Genomic DNA, 25,385 nt, shown 5'->3' on the forward strand with positions numbered 1-25,385 from the left:
TTGGAGAAATGGCTAATTCCAGACCTAAGGCAGGGAAGTGTACAATGAATCTGGAATATCTTGTACCAGAAAGTATGGAAATTCTGAAAGAATGAAAGGGATATGTCAAAATGACACAGAAGCCAGCAAATCCCACTGGCTAAATTTGGGACAATTTGAACATCAAAACAATGATAGCAATTGATTATAACCCATTGAATAAAACAGGAACCCATGAGCTCATACTAATATATGTAAATAGATAAATAAATGGGGGGACAGGAAAGTTTTACTTTACAGTAGAAGGTCAACTAACAAATGTAGAAGAGATGACAGAAGAAAATGATTACCGTTTGGAAAACTTTATAGTAATAATTGTTTGGGTAAGGAGCAAAAATGGATACTAATACAAACGAGTGAGAGTGTGATCAGGAACAGAATCTTTACATGGTCTCAAAGTATCTCCAAACAAAATACTTATTCATTAACATTACATTGCAAAATCTGGCACACATCATCTTACCAAATGATAAAAGTTAACTTCGCCAGTAATGAGACAAATCAACATCATGTGCTTTCTGATGTGACACACTGAGAGGAATATAGAATGACTTTTGTGATATTTCTGCCAAAAATGTATTCCTAAACCCAATCATGAAGAAATATCAGACAAACCCACACTCATGGACATTCCGCAAAGTAATTGTCCTGTTCACTTCAAAAATGTCAAGGTCATGAAAAAAGGAGAGACCAGGAACTGTCCAAGATAAAAGAAAACAAGACTCGACAATTAAATGCAACACATGCTTCCGGATTGGATCTTGGATTTATGAAGGACTTTATTAGGAAAATAATCAAAATATTTCTCAAGGGCCATTTTAGCTCCAGAGGTCTCCATGAGGTCCACTGAGGCTTTTGTTGGACTATACCACTTCTTGACTTCTCCCTCTGCCCAGTTATGTTTCCTTTCCCTCTCTTTTATATTTGTTGGTCCCAAAAGCAGTCCTTAATAAAAATCCTGCACACTAAACTCCATTTCAGAGTCTGCTTCCTGGAGAACTCAACCTGTGACAAAAAGAGTGAGTAGGATCTTCACATGCAAAGATTGTGTGGGGAGTATTCTAGACACAGAAACTAGTCTGAGCAAAGTCTTGTATTAGAAGATAAATAGCACAACTGAGGGAAAAAAGGGGTGACTGTAACTCAGAGAGCATGAGGCAGCTTGATGTGAGATAAAGCTGAAAAGTTAGGCTAGGGCAAGCCCATACAGAATGTTGTTGGCCATGTTAATGATTTGAGTTTATCTTAACAGTAATGGAAAGCCACTGGAAGGCTGGAGAGTGGAGTGCAGTGGGGCAGGCAGTGCTTTATAAGATTTGCATTTGGAAAGTATTAATATTATTGAGGCAGAATGTGAAAAAACAGATTGGAGAAAGGAAAGAGTGAACTTGGAAATACTAGGAAGGAGGTTACTTTAGCAGTCTAAACAAAAGTTGATGGTAGTCTAGACTAGATGGTAGCGATGGAGATGGAAAATTTTGGATTGATTCAAGAAATATTGAGAAGGTAAAAAAAATGACATGACTTGATGATGGACTAGATGTAGATCATCAGGAAGGGGAGGTGTTAAGGATGATACCTAAGCTTTTGGTGTGCTAAACTGAATAAATTGTGCCATCGATTTACATAGGATCCATTAAAAAAGGATCAGGTTAGGGGAAAGATTATGAGATTTGGACATAAAGAACTTGAGCTTCCTTTGAGACAACCAAATGTGGGGTTCTGGAGTCCAAGGAAAGGGAATGTTTCAAGAAGGAGGGAGAGAGCACCTTTGTAGAAAGCTATAGAGAGGTGAGGTACTATACTGCTGAAAAATACCCATAAGAGAGCTGCTTCAGAGGAGTGATGAATGCAGAAGCCAGGCTGGAATGGGTTGAGAAATGAGTAGGAAGAAAGAAAACAGAGACACTTCCCCTTCCACCACAAAAACAATTGTAGGAAATGCATTTATATTGGCCTAAAAGAAAAGTATCGTAATTCTAACCTAATCAGAAATACCAACTGAATTCCAAGTTTCACTTGGGATGAAAGTTAATCTCTATTTATACATGTCATTTTACCTAGTTCTCTGAGCTCCAAAGGAATGAAACTAGCTCTAGAGAAACACAATAGTTAGTTGTCACCACTGCCATTCTGATTAGAAAATAGCAATTCTACAAAGAAATTGCTACCAAAAAAATTTCTATCAAAAAGGCACTTGGAGAAAGTGAAGCAAGAATATCACTTTTTGCTGGGCCTTACCTGATCCACCCAACTCTGGGCCAATGATTATCATCTGATGCAGGCAAGATACACAGATATTCTGTACAAATTCAATAAACAAACACAATGCTATGAAATATCCTGAATTTAAAACCCCAATATGACTGATGGAGTAATGTATCCTTGCTCTCTTATTTGCCTTGTTGACTAAAAATAAACAGCCAGTTATTTTAACATCAAAATGGGTTTGTTCGGAAATAGCAAAGGAACTGCAATCTGGGACAAGCAAGCTATAGCAAAAGTCATAGCCAAGTCCTGCAAGCAAAGGAGAGGAACTTTATTTTACAGAGAAAAAGGAGGAAGTTGGGAGGGATTGTTTGGAACAAAAGTCCAGTTAGTGGAAGGTGAGGCTTCAGGGGGTAGTCGATTTCTTGGGGACAGGAGGAGGAGATGCAACATAGTTCTCTTCCTGTTGGGATCTGCAATTGAGGATTCTTCCTGTAACTAACATCCAATGGTAGTGCATGAGGGCTCCCCCTTCTGGCCTCTAGACTCCATTTTCAATGAGGTTTCCCTTTATTAATTTTCATAGCCTCAAATAGGAAAATATGTTTAGTTTTTAAAGGTCATGCCTTTCTCTGTGTTCTACGCATGGGATGAGTCTTCCCACCATGACGTTCTCACATATCCAAAACCCTATCCAAGTTCCAGGTCAGGTTCTGTCTATCAGTGAGTCTTTTCTGGTTATACTCATATCACACGTTATTTGGACAACCTTAGCACGTGTGCCTTCAACGTGTAATGTTGCCAACCAGGCCTTCCTCTCAAATTGCTAAATATTTTCCACAATAGATTATGAATTTCCAGCAGGCAGAGACTGATTCCTCATTCTTTTATGTGTTACTAAGGCTCTTTATGTATGTTCAAACTGAGTACTGTAAACTAATCATAATTTACACTGCTCAAAACCCTATTTTCATCTCCAAATCCCAGTCCTCAAATTTCCTTATGTTATAATAATAGCTAACATTTATTGATTACTCTGTACCATTCACTGTTTTAGACACTTTTCACCATATTAACACATACAATCCTCCCAACAACCCAATGATACAGATATTACTATTCCTAATTCACAGATAAGAAGATTGAGGTACAGAAAGGCCCAGTGACAAATTAGTGAGTGGTCGAGTTGGCATTCACACCAAGACAGACACAAAAGCCCAGGTTCCTAACGTTTTAGCGACCAAAACATAACCCTTATAAGGCCCGGTCCTACCGGGCCTGGTTTTACAGATGTGCCATGATTAAGCAGCACAGTTCAGCAACCAGAATTTCAGACATCCTTTTCTATTTAATCACACGTCGTGCATTTTCTATGCCCCCTCCCTCTGCGCTACAAGAACCCGCTGTATCCCTGACGGCCCATAGGTGGCGCTGCAGGGACAGATACTACGCGCTCTGACCGTGTCAATGGCAGGGGCTGATAGGGGAGGATTCGATCCGTCACCCCGCGGTAGGAGGAGCCTAAGGGAGGCCAAGGGACGGCACGTGTTCTGTTGTGCGCAGGCGCAGGGCTGGGCACTCCCCCGGGAGTGAGGGTTGCTGGGCCGGATGACGTGGCCTGGCAACGTCCGCTCCGGTGCGCCTCCGCGAAGTGAGGTGTCGCCGGTACTGCTCGCGGCCTAGTCCCAACGCGCCTGTGCTCGTTAGCGGGAGCCGGGCACGGCGGCGGCGGCGGCCGGGCCTGCGGGGGCCCGACGGGGCCGCTGCCATGGGGGAGTGACGCGCCTGCGCCCGCTGTTCCGCGGCAGCGGCGAGACATGAGGAGACCCCGCGGCGGGGGCAGCGGCGGCGGCTCCTGAGCCCCGGGATGGAGGAAAAGTACGGTGGGGACGTGCTAGCCGGCCCCGGCGGCCTCGGGCCGGTGGACGTGCCCAGCGCTCGGTAAGGGACCGATCCGGCTCCCGCCTCCGGAGCCGCTCTCCCCGCGCCGGCCTGCTCCTTCGCGGACTCGGACGGCAGCGGCCAGCTCGGCTGCTGCCGGCTCCACCCGGGCGCGCGGGGCTCAGCCGGCTGACAGCCCAGAACGCCGCCCTGGGTCCGCGCGCGCCCCGAGCCTCCGTGCTCTCGCCCTCGGCCCCCGGCTGCGCTGGCCTCTCTGGGCTCCTGCGTTGCCGCCGCAGTGAATGCTGTAAAATCCAGGAAGGTTCTGCTGGAGTTTCTGGTTTTCAAGGCAGACGGTAACCTTAGAACTGCCAGCCAGTTCACGTGAGAGGTTTTTCTGATCTACGAGAAGCATTTCTGTTGGCTGTTTCTCTCTTAATTAGTAGTTTATTGACTACTTAACCTCTCTGACGTCTCCCTGCCTAAGTTAGGGGCAGGTGTCCCCATCATCTGTTCAGGCGAAGAAACCAAAATACAAACAGATGAACTTCAGTGTTCAGGTTAACCCTGCACATCAAGAATCCAGTCCGTCATCTAGTTTTCTTTAACTTTTTTGATTTATTTTATTATTAAATAAGAAATATGTGCTCATTGTCAAAAAATTCACACAGTATAGAAATTCATAGAGTAAAAGGCGAAATTTCCCCTTTACCCTCTTCCGCCTCCAATGCTCCCACTAACCCTTACCAAGACGTGAGTACAGTGACCACTTCCGAGTGTGGCTTTCTTGACCCGTCCCAAGTTCTGAGGGAGTGTCAAAGTGCATAAAATATGGCCCAACAATTTGGTTGGAATTGCTATTCATTGCCTTCCCTTTTAAATGAGATTAACTTTTTCTTGAATACTTCCTTTGAGACTTAAAGATTGTTTTGATAAATTCTTCGGAACAGTAGAAATAGCATTACTAACATAACTATTTTTTGTGAAAAGGAAAGAACATATAAAATGCTAGAACAGAACTTAAATCAACTGCATTTTTATAGTAGAAGTTTAATTTTCTAATCTTATCTAACTTACTTTATAAATAACAGCATATCAGATATTATTTACTGAGACATGACAACTAAATGCAATAGGCGATTCTTGTCTGGATTCATAGTAAAGGGAAAAATGCTATAAAGGACAGTAACTAGGTCAGTTGACAAAATTGGACTGTGGACGATAGATTACATTAAAGTATCATATCAATGTTAAATTTTCTGAAGTTGATAACTCTACTGATTTTATAAGAGAATGTCCATGATCTTAGGAAATACAAGTATTTAGGGGTGAGGGAGCATGGTATATGTAACTTACTCTTAAATAATTCATTTAAAAAGTCTGTGTATTGAGAGAGAGAGATAATAAGGCAAAGGGAACAATACGTTAACAATTAGGGAATCTAGGTAAAGGGTATACTATTCTTGCAACTTTTCTGTAAACTTGAAATTATTTTTAAATAGTTTAAAATTGTTCTTTACTCAAGAGCTTATTGTCTTAGATAGATGTGGTGAACAGTCCTTTGTCATCTTATTTGCATTATTTGCTTAGCAGAGATGCCCTTCTATTGTAGTTCATTGCAGAATCAAATTCAACTCAGGACTGGTTGAATTTTGAATAGATGGCAAGAATTTTGCTTTGTATAGACTAAAAATCAAATACTGGTTATAATCTGCAACAAAAACTAATTGACAAATCCTTTAATTGTGGATATTTTTATGCCTGAATTCACAAATACGAATGTTTTAAATGTTTCTGTTTTGGTTTCTATAATTCCTCTTTGCAGGAAAAGGCAGAGGGTGACGGTCAGCATTTGTTGAGTACCTCCTATGTTCCAAATGCTTTGAGTACAGCTCTCATGTAATCCTTACAGCAGTGCTACAGACTGGGTAGTGGTATTCTTGTTTCATAGATCAGGAAACTGAGATGTAGAAAAGTAATTTTCCCAAAGTCACACACCTAATAACTGAACTGGGAGTCAGTTATCCCATACCCCAAGCCTGATGCCTTCTACATAGTAGACACTTGAATATTTATTGAATGAATCGAGCTAGAATTACACACACTGGTTTTGTTTTTTAGCTGGAGAACTGTGAGCTGCTGCAGCGGCCAAAACCCAAGAAGCAGGTTTGAATCCAAACCGAAATTTCAGTATTTCCAGGTTTAGAGAACCAGAGATTTTTCTAACCCTTAACAGAAAAGACCAGTGATACCTTTGATGAGACTAGTTAATGGTAAATAATGATTTATAAGTTGGGGAGGTGCATTGGATCCCCCTGAGTTGCTCAGAGGGTCAGTGAGTCGTTTACAGGCCACTGCCCCTGTTTAAGAGCCTCCCCCTTGTTGTGGCCCATGTGTCCCCTTTAGTAAATGAAGCTGGTCATTGTTTCCCTCCACTACGTGAACTAGGAATGTGTACTTTTTAGTATAGGGTTACCTGGCCTTAGCTAGTGTTCCATCTTTAGCCCAACAGAAAGACTTCATTAATTGAGACTTTAAAAATCAAAGTGTAAACTTTTAACTAAATGTCAAAATAATTTTCCTAATTTAATAATGATAGCAAAAGATGTTCAATATATATTACATGAAAAGTCACATAGCATTGTTAAAATATGTGTACAATTGTGAATATGTGAAAGTATCTAAAATATATGTGTCCATATGTGGAGATGCAGAGGAAAAGGTTTGGAAGGAGGTACCCAATTGGTGACCTATGAGGAGGAGATTGGGAATGATTTTGTTTAAAACTTTTGTAACAACCAGCTACTCAGGAATTACTTTTGTAATCTGTTTTTTAAACATTGAAAAGAGAATAAAGAAAATTAGTGTCAGAAAGATCTTAATAGTAATATATTATCAAGAAGTATTTTATTTAATGTCCCATGTGATTAAATCTTACCATTAAAGTGTAAAATTTTTAAAGTTTTTTGGGCCGGCCCTGTGGCTTGGTGGTTAAGTGCGCGCGCTGCGATGCTGGTGGCCCGGGTTCAGATCCCGGGTGTGCATCGAGGCACCACTTCTCCGTTCATCCTGAGGCCGAGTCCCGCATACAGCAACTAGAAGGATGTGCAGCTACGACATACAACTATCCACTGGGGCTTTGGGGGAAAAAATAAAATAAATAAAATCTTTAAAAAAAAAAAAAATAAAGTTTTGTTAATGCTTTAAACAAAAATTATTTAGAAATACTTTTACATGTTGCCCTATCTTGTTAAAACAAGTATATTAAATATAATTTGCTTTTTTTCCTTGAAGACTTCTGGTCATTATGAGCATCATCTGGTTAACTGAGCTTAAATACAGTCATTTCTTCCTAGTACTAGTGTTCTGCTTATGCTGCTCTCTGTACTTTGAAATACCTTTTCCCTTTCCTTGCTTTGTAATTCCTACTTAAACTGTAATACAGACATAGCTCAGGCTCTGAAGATGACCTTCACTTCCCTAGTTACAGTTAGTTGCTTCTACATCTCTTCTTTTAGAATTCTCTTACTTATCTGGGTCACATAAATATTTGTTTACTTGCCTGTCTTTCTTAGACCTCAAACTCCTTGAGAGCAGGGTCTCTATTACATTTAGTGGCTTGGATAGCATCTAGAAATGTGTTTAGTTGTAAGTAACTGAACTAAGAGAGCTTTACACAAATAGGGATGTATTCTTCTCACATAAAAGAAACCAGAGATTGCTGGTGTTTGTTCTGCCCCTCAGTGATACCATCTAGGACCCAAATTCTTTGTCTTTGCTCTCTGCCATCCTAAGTGTATTGACTTTCATGTTCGGGCTGGTTATAAAATGGATAACATTTTTAAAATAATGTAAACATTTCGATAACAGTTTTTAGATAAATTTTAGATAAAAGTCCTCCCTTGAAGGCAGAAAGAAGGTGGAAGTAGTTCCAGCTGCATCTTGCCCTTTTATCAGGACAGAAGCCACCCTGTCAGACTTCTCTTAGGTCTCACTGACCACGTATGGCACATAGTAAGTGAGCAGGGAATACTTGAAGAATGGCTAAATAGCCCCATGGCAGGGATGTATGAAGCTCTTTGCTGACATCAAGAGTTCCCCGACTGCTGTGATTTTTAATGTACTTATGTCTATTTTTCCTGGCCTTTTTCTCCCTCCCTCCCCATCTTGTTGACAGTATTATTATTCTTTGTGTCCTTGCTGCCTTATTTTTACACCTAGTTAAGAGCTTAAGGAGCAAAGCGCTTGAGGTCTGAGCATCCCTCTCTACTTGATTTCATTCTTTTCTTTCATTATGAATTCCTGGTTGGGTTGCTGATAGTTTAAATTGCCAGAAGCTTGACTGCCACCTGTGTAGTCCATTACTGCACTCTGTAAGTTACTGTACTAGATATGACTATCACACAAGTGTAATTGTAGAGTTAATATTCTTTCATTTGATAAACATTTGCTGAGCACGTATTATGAAAGTCCCAGTGTTAGGAACTGAATAAACAAAGGATTTCTAGCTTGTGTTACTGGCTACTTTTGAATTGCTGCCATGAACAGAATAATTAGCATTAATACAGTTAGTGTACTTAAGTATGACTTTTTTAGCTTAAAATGGGCCAAAATCTAAATTAATCTTAAGTTTTAATATGCATTCTGTCTTCCATATTTAAAGATGATTTTACTGCTCATGTGGGCCAATGTGAGTGTATAATTGGGAACAGTTTAGAAGCTAGGAATCCTCAAAGCCTTTTTGATGAATTTGATTTTCTGTGTGACATGTTAAAGAGGGCATACTTAAGAGACATGGACTTGCCCCTAGCTAAGTCTGGACTTCAACTTCCCAATTTATGACATGAGAGCAATTGGGCTAGAGAATCTCTAAGGTGTTTTTCAGCTTTTAAATGGTAATGTTCAATTTTTTCCAGAACATATACATTTACTTTCATACCTAGACAGTTGCTAGGGATTTGGTAGATTTTCCGTGTTGTACTTCATGTTTTTAGCTAGTCTACAAACAACCCAGAAACAAAATACACTTTTTTTTTTCTTGTTATAGCCATACTTTTAAGTTTATTATTTTTTTATAGTTCTTTTTTCATTGAGATGTAATTTACATAGAGTAAAATGCATAGATTTTAAAGGTACCACTTTGCATTTTTCATGAGTGCATGCCCTTATAACTTTCAGCACAATCAAGCTATAGGATATTTTCATCACCCCAGAAAATCTGCTTGATCTTTTAATGAGAAATTGTAATGAAATTTATACTATTCTACAGGTGGGTCAAGTAGGGACTTCTGTGCTTTAGGATGTGAGTTACGTTATTCCACAATAACATTTTTATTTGTTTCTTTCTTTTGTTTTTTTTGTGAGGAAGATCAGCCCTGAGCTAACATCTATTGCCAATCCTCCTCCTTTTTTTTTTTTCTCTTTTTCTCCCCAAAGCCCCAGTAGATAGTTGTATGTCATAGTTGCACATCCTTCTAGTTGCTGTATGTGGGACGCCGCCTCAGCATGGCTGGACAAGCGGTGCGTCGGTGTGTGCCTGGGTTCTGAACCCGGGCCGCCAGTAGCAGTGTGCACACACTTTACCGCTAAGCCACAGGGCTGGCCCCTTTATTTGTTTCTTGACAATTGATTATCGCATTGTTAAAATCCCCAGATTATCCTATAAGAAAGGCCCCCCAGGCTATGTTCATGATAGGAAAAACCACTTTGCTCTAAATCTGATTTTATTTAATTTGTATTATCTGGACAGATATATATACGTAAAACAGAAAATGAGCTATCTTGGATGGTGAAGATGCTGGAATTGCTGAGATTCATTCTTTCAAGTACTGAAGTTTAATAGTTGCATCAAAATCTTGCTAACATGTATATTTCCATGTCTTCTTAAGCAAATTACTGTTTAATATAATATAGCTCTTTCTTCTTGATTCAGTGCCATGGTACTTGATTCACACTCATCAGTTTTTATACCATCCTGCGTACGTTGATACCCCTGTTATGTGTTAGTTTTAACTCTACTATTTGAATAACTCAGGTTTCCTTTAAACTTCTCTGTTAGCTTTTTGTATTTTTTTCTCCCATTGGTAGAAACTTCTTATTCCCGCCAGTGTGCTGGCCTTTGACATCCCTTACACCGCCTTTTTAATGTATTAACACCTGTTTGATGTGAGCTTAAAAAATGGTCTCCTGAGTGGCCTGCACAGGGTGACCTATTAGGTAGGGGAAAAAATTAGACTTTCTCAACTTTTTATCTCATTCTTTTAAATTTCTAATTTGTGTATGTTTTATAAAGTAACATCAGTGCAGTAGTATGTGTTTATAATGTACAAAAAAATAAGGGGTTTCATGTGCAGAATTTTTTTGCTACTAGAGGTGTATGATCAGACTACTAGGCTAGAAAACCGAGATAATTTCTTCTCTATTTTCTAACTTCTCTTTCAGGAGCTCCTTTTTCTTTTCTTTTTATGGCAACCTAATTTTTTCATGGATGCAATATTCCTATCTCTTGGAGAATATTGTTTATAGTTCTTTGTTGTTTTCTGCTATTCACTGTGATCTCTGTATCTTTTAAATTTCTTTGTTGTTTTTGCTTGTTTGGTCTCTCATAGGCTTATCTTAAAGGATTGATTATCCATGTTAGCCATTCAGATTTGAATGAGACCTAAAAAGCTAGTTAGACCTGTGTGGGCCTTCTCCAGAGAAGGGTTCACCTGGGAGACTGAAGCCTGGCCGTTAAGATGTTGGAGTTAAATGAGGAAAGGGAAGTGGGGTGGAGTTAAGGAGGGAAACTCCCTTTTAATCTCCTGATTTTAGTCCAACACCTCAGCCCTCCTTTCCCCTTTGCCTATGTCTAGACTCCTCCAGAGGCTCAGCCTCACGAGTCCTGTCTTGACAGGAGGGATGGTTGCCTGGCTGTGCTAGGTGGGAATCTGGGGACCTACTTGAAAGACTTCCTAATGATCTTCCTCTTTTCAGCTCCCCAGGCCCTTTCTGAGCTGCTTCAGATTCTTGAGCCTTTGCAGGATCTGTAGGTCGGGTCACTTAACTTTTTAACCATTACTCTCACTGCAGTCATGTAGCAAAGCAGAGGAGGGGCAAATCTAAGACATTTACCCTTCCTCCATTCCTTCCTAGAGCGTGGCCTTCTGGTTTCATCACAGACAGAGTTTGGTTTCTATTCTTTTTCTCTTTATTTGTGTGAAGTAATTGTTAAGTTTAAAAAGCAGATTACAAAATAGCCTAGGCAACTCAATTAACCAAGAACATTTTTATTTTTAGTTTGGCCTTTTTTTTAATAGACTTTATCTATACATATATGTTCAATATACATTGAAAAGAATCTGCAAGTATATACCAAAATGTTAATAGTAATCATCGTATGGATAGTGAGTTGTTTGGGTTTTTTTGTTTGTTTCATTTTTTTATGTATATTTATGGTTTTTATAATGATGCCTGTTACTTGTATAATAAGAAAAAAACAGATTACAGAGTTCCCTGTGATTTCAGTGATACTGAAACTTGTTTTTGTTTTTATTTTTCAGATTAATGAAATATGTTGTGTTACTATGTTTCAGTAAATTTTTGAAGGCTGTGGGACTTTTTGAATCATATGATCTCCTAAAAGTAGTTCACATTGTTCAATTCATTTTTATATTAAAACTTGGGTGAGTGTGTGAGATTCTTTTTTTCTTAATCTTTTTATTTCTTTGAAAATCCTGTTTTAATTGAGTATCTTTAGGAAATTTTATATAGAATATTTTGTGCAATTTATTCCTCCTGACAAGTATTTTATACTTTTTTTTAAAAAATAGAATACCTAAGTTTAGAGGTACAAAGAAACTGATTTATTTTTAAAAAAGGATTGTTGTACTATAATAGCTTTCCAAAACATCGACTTTTACTTGAGTTTGTGTTAATGAGGTTCTTGCAAATTTCTTCTAATGTCTGGCTTAATAGAAAGCTGGAATCTCCTGTCTGCTTCCGCATTCAGTCTGTTGCAGTATCTCACATCAACCAGCCTCTGAAAAGCTCCAGTGTACGCCCCTGAGAGAATAAGAGTGAAAAGGGAAATAATGTCTTAGTGTTTTTATAGACATGGTTGTGACCTCACAGACTCCCTGAAAGGGTCTCAGGGGCCCTAGGGATTCCCCGGCCATACCACACTGGTGTAGTCCAACATTCCCCCAGGTGTAGAATGTTATCTGAAACTTGTCTTGGCACAGATGTTTCTTATTTTCTAAGTTAAACCGTGCTGGGTGTGTTCTCTACATGTCCCTTCACACAGTACAGGGTCCGCATTGAGTATAAATTTTACATTATTCTGCATATAGTAAGAAATTCTCTCTAAATAAAGATTCTCTGGACCTTGAGATTGATAATGACCACCCTCGGTGTTAATAAAAATCTGTTAGAAACTCCTGGGAATATAATATTAGTAATTATGAAAAGTGATTCTTGAATAGGAAATTTTAAGCACGAATTTTATACCTTTTTACATAACTGTTTTGGGAATGTGAAGGGTTGGGGACATATAATTATTTTCTTCATTTATATTATTTCAAGATTTGTTATTACTAAATTTTGGAGAAGATAGGAATTATTTTCTTTGGTATTTCAAAGTATGAAAAAATATTGAGACTCCTTTTCTTTTGTGGCTTTTGAACTGGTTCTGAAGGCAATTACAAAAGACAAGTTCCCAAAATGTTGCAATGGAAGCCTTATTAAAATATAGTTCTCCAGTATAATTTCTTTAGAGGATAACATGCTTTTCAAGTTCTAATATATTTGTTTAAAATAAGTGTCTTTTCTTAAACCACACCTTCAATATAAGATTGATTAATATTAATATATTAATAATTTAATATTCACAGGACTGCATTTTTTATGGTTTTGTTTCAAAAGCCATTTTCTTCTGGGAAAAGTATTACCAAACACCAGGTAAGTTTTTTTACAGAATCCTTTTTTCCTAGCAGCTTCTCATTCAGTGGGCCAGGAGACAATGCTCTTTCCTTGATCAGGGTTACTTAATGAATGATTTAAGTGCACAGCAGAATTTTTCCAATGTCAACTTGCTCTTGACTTGTCTTTTCAGAATTGAGCCTTCAAGAGTAAACTGTAAAGTGCTAAGATAATGGAATGTTTAAAAATTCAGAAAAGAGAAAATTTTTAAAGCACGCTCATAATTATTTTTTTAAATACAGAATCCGTATTCTGAAAGGTTTACAAATCGGACACAGAGACGTGCCCAAGAGCCTGAAATGTTATTGGGAGGCAGATAAAGCATAGGGGTTAAGAATGAGGCCTCTGGAGTCAGACAAATTCATATTCTGTCTGTCCTACTTACTAACTCTTACTTTGGGCAAGTTACTTAATTTCTCTACTTAATTTTCTCACTTGTACAATGGAAATAATACCTTCTTAGCAGAGCTGTGAGGAATAAATGAATTAATACGTGTAAAGTTCTTAAAATAGTGCCTGGCATATAGTAAGTATACAATATGTATAGATGTCACCCTTATCATCATCATTGTTCCCTTTAGGCACCTGAGGTTCAGGATGCATAACAGAAACATCCTGTATTCTGCATAATCATCTCACATTATCACCTTTTTGGACAGTAGTTATACCCTACTACCTGTTTGCCTTATACTCCAACTTAGAAGCCTCTGCCATGATTTTTTATCAAAATGACAAATTTAAGTACCTCTGTTTTAGAGATCAAGAATGTTTTTTAAAATAGGATTAATAGGGGCCGGCCCCATGGCATAGCGGTTAAGTACGTGCGTTCCACTGCTGGCAGCCCAGGTTCGGATCCCAGGCATGCACCAATGCACCACTTGTCAGGCCATGCTGTGGTGGTGTACCATATAAAGTGGAGGAAGATGGGCACGGATGTTACCCCTGGGCCAGTCTTCCTCAGCACAACGAGGAGGACTGGCATGGATGTTAGCTCAGGGCTGATCTTCCTCACAAAAAAAAGTAAAATAAAATAGGATTAATATTTTAAACCCCATGTTAAATTTTTTCTCTCTTGTCAAATAATTGAAACATTTTATATTCCTGATGGAAAAGAATTTAAAGATTAAAATATTAAAGTATTCCTAGCAAACTAGTAAGAAACTAATGGGGGCCAGCCCCGTGGCTTAGCGGTTAAGTGCGCGCGCTCCGCTACTGGCGACCCGGGTTCGGATCCCGGGTGCGCACCGACGCACCGCTTGTCCGGCCATGCTGAGGCGGCATCCCACATACAGCAACAAGAAGGATGTGCGACTATGACATACAACTATCCACTGGGGCTTTGGGGAAAAAAGGAGGATGATCAGCAATAGATGTTAACTCAGGGCTGATCTTCCTCACAAAAAAAAAAAAAAGAAACTAATAAAAAAAAAAAGAGAGAAAACTGTACTCTGTAGAAAAAGATTTCAAGATCTAATAACAGAAGTGGAAAACAGAATACTGTCTTGCAAATCTAGAATTAGTCAAGGAATCTTAACATTTTCTATTTAATTTCAAAATATGTAATTAGCCTTTAAAATATTTTAAGTGTTACCATTATTATCTTTCCCTATGTGTTTTATTTAAGATTTGAAATATTTAGCAAAACACAGATGACTGAAATTTTTAATTTTTTTTTTTCCATTTATAGTGGGTCAAAATATTTAAACATGCAGTTGCTGGATGTATCATTTCACTGTTGTGGTTTTTTGGCCTCACTCTTTGTGGACCACTAAGGTAAATAAAACGCATATTTTGAATGTTTGTTTATATCTCTTCATTTTGAATCTATAATGAGTACCTATTTAGGTTGTGGACTGATTCTTTGGTGAATACCATTAATATTTTGTTCATGATCTGTCATACATATTTTATTAGTTAAGAGTTCAGAGAGTTTCAGAAAATTTTTAGCATAAGGGGCTTTTTTATCATTCATTGGTGATCCCTTTTACCAACTGATTTTAGAAACTAAAAGATCTGAAGTGATAAATAAAACCAACCAGTAAGGAGGAGAGCAAAATCTTTTAAAAGTACTTTTTTTTTCGGCACAACTTTGAAAGCACTCGAGAACCCACAGAAAATGCTTCAAAGAGTTGGTTGTAAACAAATGTCTTGGGAATAGTGTATCAATCATCAGATGAAAGATGAGTTAACTGGGGCCAGCCCTGGTGGTCTAGTTAAGTTCGGCGTGCTCCGCTTCAGTAGCCCAGGTTTCGTTCTCAGGCGAGGATCTACACCACCCATGTATCAGTGGCCGTGCTATGGCAGCAGCTCACGTACAAAAAGAGGAAGATTGGCAGTGGATGTTAGCTCAGGGCTAATCTTCCTCAGCAAAAAGAGGAAGATTGGCAAGGGATGTTGGCTCAGGGCCAGTCTTCCTCACCAAAAAATAAATAAATAAATAAAAATAAATAAAAACAAAGATGAGTTAACTCTCATTTCATATTCCCCTAGATCTCTATGGAGTCATCTTTTTGTGTACATGGGCCAGTTCATGGGGAACATGCTTAAGGGCACTTAATTTAACAGGAAATGTAACATGTGCAACTATGCATAAGCAGTCTTTTAGTATTTCTTTAATGGGTTTTATTTATTGGGTAAAAGTATAAGAAAAAGTACCTTGCCATTAATGAAGGAGGAATAAGAGGACAAGAGGTAAGGACTAAAATGAAGGATGTTCTAAATAATCTTGTGTAGAATCACAGTGTAGAAAGTGATAGGTGGGAAATGCTTTGTGAAAAGTCCTTTCCCCTCTCCCAGCCAACAGAATAGTTTCTGGGTTTGGGTCCCTTTGGCTTGTTTACCCTGTACTCTGTCCATGACAGTAGCAGCATCCTGGGGTGGTGGGAAAGCTGGCTGGAATTTCTCACCTTGGAGAGAGCTTTTTCAATTTATGCTTGAATATGATTGAGTGGTGGTATTGCTTATCATCCCTAATATTTTAAATTTCTTATTCATGAAATTATGTTTTGGTCCCTGTGTTATTACATCACTGTTCCTATATGTTAAGATAGGGAAGGAAGGGGAAAAATCCTTAAATTCTTACTTTGCTCCTAATTTAGTTATCTACTTCCTGCCCTTACAACCCCGCACTGCCACCAGCTCCTCTGCCAACACTACCTCTCTCATTCTTTTACTAAAACCATCAGGCAACTTGTTGATTAGAAAGACTCCTTTGGTGTTTCATAGCGTGTCTTACTTTAGGTTAGTATTGCTCTGCTGATATATTTATTTTCTTAAATTATAATCTCCCAAATATTAATAGAACTAAAGTTATCATTGCTTTGTTCCATCATTACAGATTTTTGGGTAAAGAGGAAAAATGAAAATTTTTTTAATGAGCAGCTGAGAATGTGTTACTATTTAGATCCTATAAGTCCCCTTTGCTGGTCCTAATGTTTTTTTAAAAAGTTGTCGTACATATAAAAGAGTAAATATAAATAAATGTTTAAATAATAATAAAATTAACATTCACATATCTAACACCCAGCCCCCAAAATAAAACCTTACCAATACCTTTGAAGCCCTGTGTGCCCCTCTTCCTCTACCATTGGATGTAACCAGCCTCTTAAGTTTTGTTTTTTATTCTCTTGGTTTTATTATAGTTTTAACCACATGTGTACATAATTCTTTATTTTTAAATGTTTAACTTTGCAAGTTTTTTACTTTATATAAATAGAATGACTTTGCATGTATTTTCCTGCAGCATACTTTTTCCATTCCATGTTATGTTTGAGATTTGCCTATTTTGATGCATCTAGTATATATATATATGTATATAATTCATTTTTATGGCAGTTTTTTGAAATATAATTGACATACTATAAAATTTATTCTATTAGTCTTAGTCCATTTGGGCTACTATAACAAAAATACTATAGACTGGGTGGCTTATAAACAACAGACGTTTATTTCTCACAGTTCTGGAGGCTGGGAATTCCAAGATCAAGGTGTCAGCATGTTCACATTCTGGTGAGGGCCCTCTTCCTGGTTCATAGCTGGTGCCTTCTTGCCATGCTCTCACATGGTGGAAGGGGGTCCAGGATCTCTGTGGGGTCTCTTTTATAAGAACACTAATCCCATTCATGAGGGCTCCAACCTCATGACCTAAACACCTCCCAAAGGCCCCACCTCCAGATACCACCACAGTGGGGATTGGGTTCAACATACGAATTTGGAGGGGACACAAACATTCAGTCAATAGTACTTTTAAAGTGTAAAATTCAGTATTTCTTAGTATATTCATAGGATTTTATTCATTTTTACTGCTCTACAATAGTCCATTGAATAGATATACTCTATATTATCTGCTCTCTTATAAGTGGGCATTTAGGTTGTTTCCAGTTTGGCCTACTGCAGACAAGGCTGGTATGAGCAATCTTATAAGTGTTTTCTGGTACATATATACAAGAAATCTGTGTGATATAATCCTACAAGTACTATTGTTGAGTATTTGTAGCTTCAGCCTTTCCAAGGTAGATAATGCCAAAATAGTTTTCAAAACAGTTGTACCTATTTATTTTTCTCATAATGTTTTATGAAATCAAGGTGAAATATTTATTTTCTTTTCTCTTACTCTAGTTGAATTCATGCTTCTTGATAAAGATCAGATATATTTCATGAATAATAATGATTTATTTTTGTAGGACTTTGCTGCTATTTGAACACAGTGATATTGTTGTCATCTCACTGCTCAGTGTTTTGTTCACTAGTTCTGGAGGAGGACCAGCAAAGGTAGAATTTTCCATTATTAGTTACTTGAAAATTGAAAGTATACATGTAAAATATTATCCAAAGCAAGTAAATAGTATCTATTTCTATTAGCATTTAAAAGAATACAGGGGCTTTTTCTGCTAATTTTAAATTTTTCTTACAAACTTTTTGTTTTTTACTTTTTATTTTGAAATCATTATATATTCCTAGGAAGTTCAAAAATAGTACAGAGAGGTCTATGTGCCCTTCACTCAGTTTCAGTGGTAACTTCCTACCCAACTCAGGTATATACTGTCAAAACCAGGAAATTGACAATGGTACAATCCATAGACCTTATTCAGATTTCACCAGTTTTGCGTACACTTTGTGTGTAGATTCATGTAACCACCACTACAATCAAGATATAGAACTGGTTGATTACCACAAAGATCTTCTTCATGCTGTACCTGAACGCCTCCCCTGCCTCATTCTTAACCGCTATACATCAGTTTTTGAAAATACCCAAGAATTTGTTCTATTTAAAGTCTAATGAACATTTATCCAACATTTTGCCAACTAGGCAACCCTATTTACCTTAAGTATTATCTCCTTTTGGTAAATGAGTCACCAATCTGCAATTCCAAATTCTTACAACTACAGTATTTCTCTTTTATCAGACTAAATGCTTCCTGTGCGTGATGCATTGTCCTAGTTACGGGGGAAAGGAGAAATAAAGACAAATAAGGTATAATAGTCCCTGCTGTGAAAGGGGCTTTCAGGCTAAGAATGGAGACAGATGAAAAAAATACAGTGAACAAAGTAACGTGCCAGGGAGAGGAGAGAGAATACCTAGCCCATAGATTTCACGTTGGATCGTTAATATTAAAGCACATACCACTACTTCATCCTTCCCCTCCCGGAGAGTACTCCATAATAAATGTCAAGTGGATTGAAGAGTTATGTGGTTATAAAAAAAGATAATTTGTAAAAACAGTAGAATATAGATGGATAATTAATCTATGGGCAGAGAAGAACTTTCTGAGCATGAAGAAGTAGAAAAAAATCACAAAGGGAAAATTCAGTACGTTTAACTTCCTAATGATTATGGACTTTTATATAACAGAAATCATTTTGCAAACAACAACAAAATATTGCCACAAATAAAAGTTTTACATTTAAAATATAAATTACTCAAATCAGTTAAGAAAAATGCTTAGCATGTTCAACAGAAATGAGCGAAGGACAGGGAAAGACAACTCACAAAAGAAATACAAATGACTTTAAAACATTAAAAAACCAAAAATTGTGCTGCACTAATAATAAAAATGAGAGTATAGATCTTACATATCGTCTCATTAGTATCAGTAATGAATCTGGACATCTATCCAGGACTCAATGATTTGTTTTTTCTTAGTTATGACTCTGAAGCACTACAAAATTCTCGGTTGCCCTCTTTGTTAACAAAAGATTAAATTATATTCCTGTATTTGAGTGTTGTTGATGTTGCCATATCCTAATTCAATGAAAATAATGAAATTTAAAATTGTGTGGTTTATGTATACTGACTTTTGTCAGAATGTCCACCACACTAATAGAGAATGTATCACATGTGGTAGTAATCAGCTAATAAATGAAATCCTCACTTTTTATTTTAAATTTTTATTTAATGAAAGTATCTGGTGTTATACCTGTAAATTTGTAAATATAGATTGTAAAAATGCTATTTAGATTGCTTTTATACCAAAAATTCTGAAGTATTTGCATAAACTAGGCTAGTATGTCCTTTCTATAATTTTCTTTTGTCAAAATCCTTTCCCTGGAATGAGAACATAGACTTAAAAATTTATCAGCTTTTAAATGCGTTACATCTTTACTCAATATTAGAAATGACTTTGCTAATTTTCTTAATGTGCTCTTAGTTCTTTTTTCCTAGAAGAGTGGTAACTAGAATATTGATATTATTGTAAATTAACTGTCTTCTCCATCACTTGCATGTTGTCGAGAAAAAATAAATCCCTACTAATTATTCTTTAGCTACTTGGGCTTTTCAACCAGAAGCAAAGTAACATTTAGGAAGATTAATTCTGTAAATGTTAACAGTTCGTGCATAGTAACATGCCTAGCCATATTAGCAAGGAGACAGTTGAAGTTGTCATTATGATGTGTCTTAAATGCCCTTAAAATATCCTGTTGGAGCTCTTTACTTTTATATCTTACATTAATACTGTAAATTTATGTTGTATAGTATAAAGACTTCAATGTCAGATGTTATTTCTCTTTAGATGTTTATTTGAAAAATTTTTTTTCTTCAGCATTTGTATAGTCATGGTTTTAAAAATCAACCCTTGAAAAAGCCATCCTTAGTATTATTTTCTTCATTTTCAGACAAGGGGGGCTGCTTTTTTCATTATTGCTGTGATCTGCCTGTTGCTTTTCGACAATGATGATCTCATGGCTAAAATGGCTGAACACCGTATCCTTTTGCAATAGATCGGAGTTATTTAGTCTTGCAGAAAAACAGAAGACTGGCAGAATAGGAAAAGAAGGGGCGACCTAATTAAACTGATCAATCATGAATGAAACTTTCAGATGAATGTAGGTATTCTAAATCAGTATTCAAATAATGAATAAATTCTGAATTAAATATTTTATAGCACTTCAGTATCTTCTACAGCACCTGAAATATTCAGAAATTTAGCAACAATGAAAGAATATTTTAGAATGTCCTGGTGCTAAAAAAAAAAACAGATGATTTGCCACTCAACAAAATCAATCTATTTACTCGCTCGTAATTTAACAATTTAAATGCTCAATTTAGAAGGCAGTGGCAAATATTAAATATAAACTTCTTTGAGATTAAATGAAAAACCTCTGGCATTTTTTTGCCTGTAAGAAAAAGTTCAGATTCCTTAACCTGAGATTCACTCTCTTGCTTTTAAATTATTATTTCCACCTCAGCCCCCACTCTTCTGTATACACCCAACTTTCCAGTCAAATATATCTACTCCTTTCCTCTACAGACATGCGGTGTTCTTTCCTATCCATACACCTTTGCCCACTCCATTTAGCAGAACTAAGAACACCAGTTTCGATTCTTCTGATTACTGATACTCACTGCCTTAAAAACTATTACTTAACTAATAATAATTTACTTTGTTGCAATGAAAGAGAGTGGCATGACTTTGCAAAACTCCAGGTTGCTTGTGATACAACTATTCCCCACCCCACCCTCTTTGCTTGCTGCTTGCTTTGCTGAGGCTTATGGAATCAGCGACTTGGAAACAGATTTAGGACTAATTTTACATGTCATTCTAAAAGGGCATTGGATAGAGTGGCCCAAGAACACCCCTTGCTCTTGTCCCTTTGTGTTACTTACAGTATGTACGCAGATGTCTTTTGGAGGTTAAGTACTGAAATTTAACAACTGTGTCTTAAGCACTATTGTCATTGTTTTGAGACAACAAAAGGAATACAAGCCATTCCACTTTATGAATCATGTCCCAGAATTAAATTTTAAATTATTTGGTTTTTAAGGGAAACATATTGTTGGAGGGTAGTCAGGTTTGGGGCTCCCAGACTAGTCTATAATCAACCCAAAGTAATGTAGCTAAAATTTCAGGAGGACTTCAGGATTCAAAGAGTTAATGTTTGGAATTTTTTCCCTTACTCTGAGTCCCTTAGCTGAAGGACATCATGACAGCGCCCTAACTCACATGCTTTACACAGCCATTGCCTTCTTAGGTGTGGCCGATCACAAGGTATGTTCTTGTCTTTGTTCCTAACATGATCAAGAGATTCTGAAAAGTTACAGCAACTATAACTTTAAAAGTGCATTTAAAATAAGTTATCAGTAATTCACAATACTGTTTGCCGTTTAATTAGTTGAGTAATTTGGGATGTGGAAAAACATGCTAGTTCCATTTCTTCAAATGTGTATTTGAGGATTCAGTATTAGACTGTATGTTTCTAATGAGACTTATCTGATTTTACTCATAGGGTGGAGTATTGTTGCTAGTACTGGCTTTGTGTTGTAAAGTTGGTTTTCATACAGCTTCCAGAAAACTCGCTGTAGATGTTGGTGGAGCCAAACGTCTTCATGCTTTATCCCATGTTGTTTCTGTACTTCTCTTATGCCCATGGGTCATTGTTCTTTCTGTGACAACTGAGGTAAGAACAGAAATTTATTGGTAATAAGTGAAATGAATTGCTATTACTTATAAATTATAGTTTAGTACATTGTATTTCATTTCAATTTGAGGTTGCAAGTGGGTTAAATTATCGTTGCTTTTTCTTTGTAGTTTTTGAAAAATTTTTGGAGTTAATTTTATTGTTTATAGAGAATAAAAATCAAATACTATTACATTTATATATCCCTCTCATTCCTGTGGCCCAAAGGAATCAAAGAAACAATTTAATACCTACCATGTGTTAGGCACAATGATTGTGACTCACCTAGTATTTATAAAATTATTAAATGATAATGCTTTTGTTTTTTAATACTTTGGGGAATACTGGGAAAATGTACCAATATCTTATAGCTCTTATATTTTGGCATTTTACAAATCATATTGAATCATGAGAATATTTGTTTATACATAAAGGAATTAACTAAAATATAAGATGTGAACTTTATACATGTATAGTATTGACAGTTTTTCTTTTTTTAATTTCTAGAGTAAAGTTGAGTCTTGGTTTTCTCTCATTATGCCTTTCACAACGGTTATCTTTTTTGTCATGATCCTGGATTTCTATGTCGATTCCATTTGTTCAATCAAAATGGAAGTTTCCAAATGTGCCCGCTATGGATCTTTTCCCATTTTTATTAGTGCTCTACTTTTTGGAAATTTTTGGACGCATCCAATAACAGACCAGCTTCGGGCTATGAATAAAGCAACACATCAGGAGAGCACTGAACACGTCTTGTCTGGAGGAGTGGTAGTGAGCGCTATATTCTTCATTTTGTGTGAGCATTTTTCCCCTTAGCAAATTTCTTCCTATAGATTCTGATGTTCCAATCATTTACTTAATTTGGGGATTTGTTCAATGCTTGCCTTTAGTGCTGATGGATACTGTGCTGGTTTTTGGTAGCTTAAACTTTTAAAACTTCTGTAATATTCTTTTTTTTTTTCCCCTCTCGTAGCTGCCAACATCTTATCATCTCCTTCTAAGAGAGGACAGAAAGGTACCCTAATTGGATATTCTCCTGAAGGAACACCTCTTTATAATTTTATGGGTGATGCTTTTCAGCATAGCTCCCAATCGATCCCCAGGTTTATTAAGGAATCACTGAAACAAATTCTTGAGGAGAATGACTCTAGGCAGATCTTTTACTTCTTATGCTTGAATCTGGTAAGATTTTTAAGTATTAATGACATATCTTAAAAGCTTAATCTTTAAATTTTGACAGTTCTGGTATAATTTTAGAAATTCCCAAATTTCTGGGAATTAGAGATGAGCTAAAAATTACATTTTCTCTAAGTAGTAGAAAGATTACAGGATCATATTCAGATTAAGCAAACAATTTTTGAGGCATTTCAGAAAGATTGGTATAGTGTGCTATTTCTTTTTTTTTTTTTTTTTTTTTAAAGATTTTATTTATTTTATTTTTTTCCCCCCAAAGCCCCAGTAGATAGTTGTATGTCACAGCTGCACATCCTTCTAGTTGCTGTATGTGGGACTCGGCCTCAGGATGGACGGAGAAGTGGTGCCTCGATGCACGCCCGGGATCAGAACCCAGGCCTCCAGCATCACAGCGCGCGCACTTAACCACCAAGCCACAGGGCCGGCCCTAGTGTGCTATTTCAAATCAGTAAATATAGTAGCTTCTAAAGATTTTTATCTATTCTTTATAGGATCTCAATACAGACCAGATTGCTAACATTTTATAGCTTAGTTTATTGGGTTGTTTTTTTTTTTTTTTTTGGCGAGGAAGATTAGCCCTGAGCTAACATCTGTTGCCCATCCTCCTCTTTTTTGCTGAGGAAGATTAGCTCTAAGCTAACATCTGTGCCTATCTTCCTCTATTTTATGTGAGACGCCTGCCACAGCATGGCTTGATAGGCATATTGAGTTCTATAGACACATAAATAAAACTATCTCCTTTTAAGTAATGTCTAAGATGGATATATCTGACTTAGCTTAGTTTCTTACAGTTTATATGCAGTGAGGTTTCTGATATAAGTGCCAGTTAAATAACTAAAGAGGCAGTTATATCATATCTTCAAGTAAGGGTTAAAATCCTTGTGATTAAATTCTGATAAATCTCTTGAAACAGTATTTCCCAACACATTCCTTCCCTATTTTTTTTTAAACATATTTTAGCTTTTTACCTTTGTGGAATTATTCTATGGCGTGTTGACCAATAGTCTGGGTCTGATCTCAGATGGATTTCACATGCTCTTCGACTGCTCTGCTTTGGTCATGGGACTTTTTGCGGCCCTGATGAGTAGGTGGAAAGCAACGCGGATTTTCTCTTATGGGTGGGTACACTGACTGTCAAGGTAATACAGCACAGTGAAAAAATCTTTAGCGCAAAGAATAAAATTTTACTTTAATTCAAATCATTTTTCAGAGCTTCATTCTTCTTTAATTTGAAGTAAATAAGAGAAAGTAAACCACTTGTTTGATAAATACTGAATGACAGTAAGCTCAAGATTATACTCCCTGACACATCCCTCTTATAAGTAGGGAGCAAAAGTCCGTTAAATATTGAGCTCTTTGCCTGATGTTTCTTTGAGGCAATGGAATGTGCATGATCATTCACATCTTTGCTGTTAGAAAGAGTATTCAGAATTTGAAGTGGCTATGCATAAAGTATCCTTGCATTAAGTGAATAATTCAGTTCAGCAAATACTAGAATCCCTGATTTGTGCAAGGTATTTTGATAAGACCTACTCTAAATAGATTAATAAATTCAGCTCTTATTTTGATAAGACCTACTCTAAATAGATTAATAAATTCAGCTCTTATTTTGATAAGACCTACTCTAAATAGATTAATAAATTCAGCTCTTATTTTCAACTGTTTATATTTTGAAAGATGGCTGAGCCAAAAATACAAATAATTTTGGTACAAAGCAGAATCTATGTGCTGTCACAGAAATACAGAACATATCAAGAGCTTAAAGGATAGAGAAATAACTTCTTGCTAGGAAATTAGGAAAGACTTTGTGTAAGAGGAAACATTGAAAAAGAACTTCAATAAATATATAAAATTTCACCAAACAGATATATGTACGGAATCTTCCAGCATTAGTATGACGTTTAAAATCTTGGTAATCTTCTAATCTTACTATTTATATAGTCGAAAATCTGATCTTGTTTCCTCATTTGTAACATAATCTTTATACTTTAATAATACTTGTCATTTTCTTTTTCTAAAAATATATTCTACATTTTTAGGTATGGCCGAATAGAAATTCTCTCTGGATTTATTAATGGACTTTTTCTAATGGTAATAGCTTTTTTTGTGTTTATGGAGTCAGTAGCTAGATTAATTGATCCTCCGGAATTAGACACTCACATGTTAACAGTAAGTCTTTTTATTTTCCTATTTGAATTTCTTGTACTCAT

General features: G+C 36.7%; 1 protein-coding gene across 2 annotated transcripts in view; it reads left to right on the top strand.

Moving 5' to 3' along the window:
• The first annotated feature begins 3,869 nt into the window (after positions 1 to 3,869).
• Positions 3,870 to 25,385, top strand: part of SLC30A5 (solute carrier family 30 member 5) — a 35,470-nt gene continuing 13,954 nt past the window's right edge. Inside the window, exons 1-12 of one of the 2 annotated variants that reach the window (XM_004422893.3) lie at positions 3,870 to 4,188; positions 11,670 to 11,792; positions 12,999 to 13,065; positions 14,774 to 14,859; positions 17,769 to 17,856; positions 20,200 to 20,287; positions 21,496 to 21,572; positions 21,811 to 21,981; positions 22,489 to 22,777; positions 22,955 to 23,163; positions 24,136 to 24,293; positions 25,215 to 25,344. In XM_004422893.3, the coding sequence (XP_004422950.1) occupies positions 4,115 to 4,188; positions 11,670 to 11,792; positions 12,999 to 13,065; positions 14,774 to 14,859; positions 17,769 to 17,856; positions 20,200 to 20,287; positions 21,496 to 21,572; positions 21,811 to 21,981; positions 22,489 to 22,777; positions 22,955 to 23,163; positions 24,136 to 24,293; positions 25,215 to 25,344 (1,560 nt within the window). In that variant the 5' untranslated portion in view covers positions 3,870 to 4,114. The remainder of the gene's footprint in view (positions 4,189 to 11,669; positions 11,793 to 12,998; positions 13,066 to 14,773; positions 14,860 to 17,768; positions 17,857 to 20,199; positions 20,288 to 21,495; positions 21,573 to 21,810; positions 21,982 to 22,488; positions 22,778 to 22,954; positions 23,164 to 24,135; positions 24,294 to 25,214; positions 25,345 to 25,385) is intronic. The other variant, XM_087443369.1, reaches the window with a different exon arrangement.

The sequence above is a fragment of the Ceratotherium simum genome, chromosome 18 (genome assembly GCF_057802395.1).
Source record: "Ceratotherium simum simum isolate JZ-2026a chromosome 18, ASM5780239v1, whole genome shotgun sequence".
NCBI lineage: Eukaryota > Metazoa > Chordata > Mammalia > Perissodactyla > Rhinocerotidae > Ceratotherium > Ceratotherium simum.